Source organism: Elephantulus edwardii, unplaced genomic scaffold (assembly GCF_000299155.1).
Source record: "Elephantulus edwardii isolate Elephantulus edwardi_28Jun2011 unplaced genomic scaffold, EleEdw1.0 scaffold00024, whole genome shotgun sequence".
Lineage (NCBI taxonomy): Eukaryota > Metazoa > Chordata > Mammalia > Macroscelidea > Macroscelididae > Elephantulus > Elephantulus edwardii.
The window spans coordinates 3,622,678-3,626,848 of NW_006399774.1; the positions used below are offsets into that span (position 1 = coordinate 3,622,678).

Consider the following 4,171-nt stretch of genomic DNA (forward strand, 5'->3'; position numbering starts at 1 on the left):
TTGCAATGAAAAATAATTAATTGATAAAAAAGTATATAAACAAACAAAAACTCCTGTTGATCCTGACTCCTGATGACCTCACCTGTGTTTCTATGTGGATCTACCTATTTACCCCCTTAAAGTTCTTTGCCATTGACTCAATTTCAATTCATGCCAAACCTCTATTGGATTTCTAAGGCTGTAAACCTTTACCAAGGAGAACCCCCATCTTTCCCCACCCTTTTGATTGACAGCCTGATGCATTCCACACTGTACCACCATGGTTCCTTCCCTGTTGTTGTTGTTGACTGCCTTCCAGTCGAGCACGACTCACAGTGACCCTATGAACAAAAGGACTGAAGCCTTTCTACACCTATCAAAGTTCTTAGAGTTTCTGGAGGCAAGTTGTTTAGCAAATGGATGCCACTCCTGCTTCCAAGGTTCCTTCCGTAGAATTTAGTAAATCATTTCAGAAACAAAATAGATATTAAAAGCTGATGAGTGCTTACCTGGAGGTCTGGTGGTGTTTCTGGGTTTTTCGTTAATTCTTTGAGATCACTGACTTTAGAATGGAGCTCTTCCAATCGCAGTACTTTGGTTTTAACTTCAGACTGTCAAAATAAAAGACAAAAGGAGAAATGATCACAAAATAAAGCACTCACATGCTTGAAGTGGTATTTAATGACTTCAAGAGTTAGCTCTGTCTAAACATCCAACTTCAGGGGAGTGTAACAAACCCACCTCTGTTTCACTTCTGCGACCTTATGAATGTGAAGGAGTCCCACCATTAACTTTCACTTGGTTGGATGTAAGTGAAGATGTGAAATTTCCTTTCTTCTCACCCTCCCTCCCTTTCATAAGGGGGAAAAAAATCTTCTGGAAAAAATGAAACACTGGCCAGAAGTGTTGAGTCAGTGGGAATTTTTACTAGGCTAACCATCATTTATTCATTAACAGCAAAACCACTGGTTGCTATGATAGCATGACATTTTTGAAAAAGTATTTAAAAACAAAGACATATTCTGCATTCCCGATTACTAAGGAATACATGTAGCACACAGATATACAAACTGCTTAAAAACATAAACATATAAACTGTTTAAAATATGTATTTAAAGAATATGTAGTTAAAGCAGAAGTCACATTAATCAGGAAAATCAACCAATCCAAGATAATCCAAGCAATAAATCTTTATCCAAGATAAACCCAAGCAATCCAAGATCATTACTGAACAAACTGGACACCTGTGAACTTCATTAGCTATCTGAGGCCATGAAGGGAAGCATTTAACAAACTGCTCTGTTCAATTGCAAACCGGCCTGTTAGATTTTGTAGACACTAACAGACCTTGTGGTGACTTCAATCCACAAAGTAATTCATTCAGCCGCTTGATGAAGCTGCTGTCCTTTGAGGAGGAGGCTGGACAATTCAGGGCTCGCACTTCCCCAGTCTACTTCATTACCGCACTCAGAGCATCAGTACTGCCGGCAGAACTAGGGCCGAGTCGAGTGGCTGATGCCATTAGCTCAGGTCATGCCATCAGTCACAGAAATGAACTGAACTTTGTGAGTGACTGAGGCACGGCCATGCAGAAGGTCGATCTGATTCCCAAGTGTGAGGTCTGCTAGAGATTCAACAACTGGCACTCCCCAACACACACAATAAAAAAGGCCCGGATGATCACACTTTATCAAATTCCATGGTATAAATATTTCCACCATGGCTTGGAGCTGCTGGATGTTACTGGGTGTGGAGTCGGCAGGGACAGGCAGTGTTAGACCATTCCATGGTATTTCCACCACATAGATACAACGGCCATAAGTAAATCAAGAGCAAAGCTCATGCTGCTGTGAGGTGCTGGGGACTGGACCCTGATTCATGTATCAACAGGAGATTGAAACCTGGCCCTGTCCTGTGCCAACATCAGATTCACTGTTATAGTCACCGTGGCAACCCATTGTCTTAAGGATAGTCCTCTCTTTTTCTGACCCTCCACTTTTCCCAAGATGATGTCTTTTTCTAAGGTCTGGCCCCTTCTGACAACATGCCCAAAGTATGTGAGATGAAGTCTCACCACCCTCGCCTCCAAAGAGCACCTTGCTGGTACTTCCTCCAAGACATAGTTCATAAATAATACATACAATAGTACTTGAAAAATATCAGAAAAACAGATCACCCAGGAGGTTGGGCTGTATGAGAAGGAATATAGCATCAGGATGGGAGGAAGACTCTTCAACAGTCTGCCTTATGCAGATGACACAACCCTGCTTGCTGAAACTGAGGAGGCTCTGAAACGCTTATTGCAGAAGGTCAGGGACCTCAGCCTTCAATATGGATTGAAGCTCAACATCAAGAAAAGAAAGATTCTCACCACTGGGCCAATTGGCAGCATTACAACAGATGGTGAAGAGATTGGGATTGTTAACAGCTTTAGTTTGCATGGCTCCACAATCAACACTCTTGGTAGCAGCAGCCAGGAAATCAAAGGATGAATTGCATTGGAAAAGGCTGCTGTCAGAGACCTCTCCAGAGTACTGAAAAGTAACGATGTCAGTCTGGAGACTAAAGTGCGCCTGATCCAGGCCATAACCTTTGTAATTGTTTGATATGCATCAAAGAGCTGGACAATGACTAGGGATGATAGAAGGAGAATTGATGCCTTTGAGCTGTGGTGCTGGAGAAGAGGGTTGAATATACCATGGACTGCCAGGAGAACAAACAAATTCATCCTAGAGAGGGTGAAATCAGGCTGCTCCTTGGAGGCAAGGATTCTGAAGCTTAATCTGACATACTCTGGGCATGTTGCAAAGAGAGACCAGTCTTTGGAGATGGACATAATTCTTGGAAGGGTGAAAGGATGGAGAAAGGGAGGAAGACCATCAATGAGATGGATTGATTCTGTGACTAGGGTAATAAGGTTTAGGGTGTCAGAGATAGTAAAGTTGGCACAGGATAGAGCAGGTTTCGGGGCTATTGTATAAGGGGTCGCTGTGAGTCACACGTGACTCAACAGCACGTAACAACAACACTTAAAAAAACAAAGAAACAACCAGTCAACATCATGACACATCTGAACTCCATGCATTTCAGAGCTAAGGGAACAGGGTTTTCAAAGGCTGGTCACCACCAGTCATTCTTCCGAGGCACCTGTGGTAGACTTAAACAGCAGTTTCATTAACAGCTAAGTATATTATCTTCTTGAACTACCTAGGGATTCAAAGTAATAATGAAAAGTGCTTTTTAAACAATGAATTACCATTTTAATTGCAAATGTATTACATTTTTAACAACTGATGTGTCACCATTAACTAGCAAAATTCCTAAAAGCTTAACTATCGGTTCTTTTGAGCTGGACCAAGCTAAACCAGCATCTAACACATCTGAACTGTCCTGTTAATCAAAATTCAGTGATGTTATTATAAGGAGACCAAAGTCACTCTTGATGCCATGTTCATTCTGGAACTCTTCTTCCATTTTTTACCGTCCTGTAAAAATTTAATTAGTGCATACAACTTCTAGAATGCTGTTTGGGTCTCAGAGAACTAGATAGCCTAGTAATAAATTCATTCAGTTATAATTTTCAGGCTACAATCATCCATTCATGGATCTGTCAAGTTCCATGTGTGTACTAAACATGGTATTTGACTCCAGAAGATTAATTGTGATAAATGGTCTTTTCCTGCCCCTCTAAATCCCCAAGCAAAATAAGTGTGAGTTGACACTGACATTGTAGATCTGTCCTGATCCACAGGGATCCTGGAGGACAGGACAGAATTAACCCGTAGGGTCCCCAAGGTTGTTAGGGCTTTCTGAGAGCACACCACCTCATTATTCTCCCTCAGGAAGGTCAGAGGGTTCAAAATGCCAACCTTTGGGTTTTCAGCCCAACATTTAGCCCACTGTGCCAATATCTTTGCTCTCTTGACTTTTCTAAGAAAGCTGTCAATTACTTGCTTTTTGAAGCACCTCTCTGTCTGTCACCACCTACTTTCTCTCGCCCTCTTCCATTTCACCACACCCCTATTACCATCTGATATTTTAAATATATATTAGAATATAGATTTATGAGACCAGGAACTTTTTTTTTTTTACTATTATATCCATCCCTGGCGTACACCCTTCCCTATTTTGAACCATGCAGTGTTACCCTGCTCTGTTCTGACTACTGCCTCTTGGTCCAAGTATAGGTTTC

At 41.5% G+C, this 4,171-nt stretch overlaps 1 protein-coding gene across 1 annotated transcript in view; it reads right to left on the reverse strand.

Moving 5' to 3' along the window:
- Window positions 1–4,171, reverse strand: part of SYNE1 (spectrin repeat containing, nuclear envelope 1) — a 644,155-nt gene that overhangs the window by 445,898 nt on the left and 194,086 nt on the right. Inside the window, exon 43 of the mRNA XM_006882743.1 lies at window positions 489–590. Within this exon, the coding sequence (XP_006882805.1) occupies window positions 489–590 (102 nt within the window). The remainder of the gene's footprint in view (window positions 1–488; window positions 591–4,171) is intronic.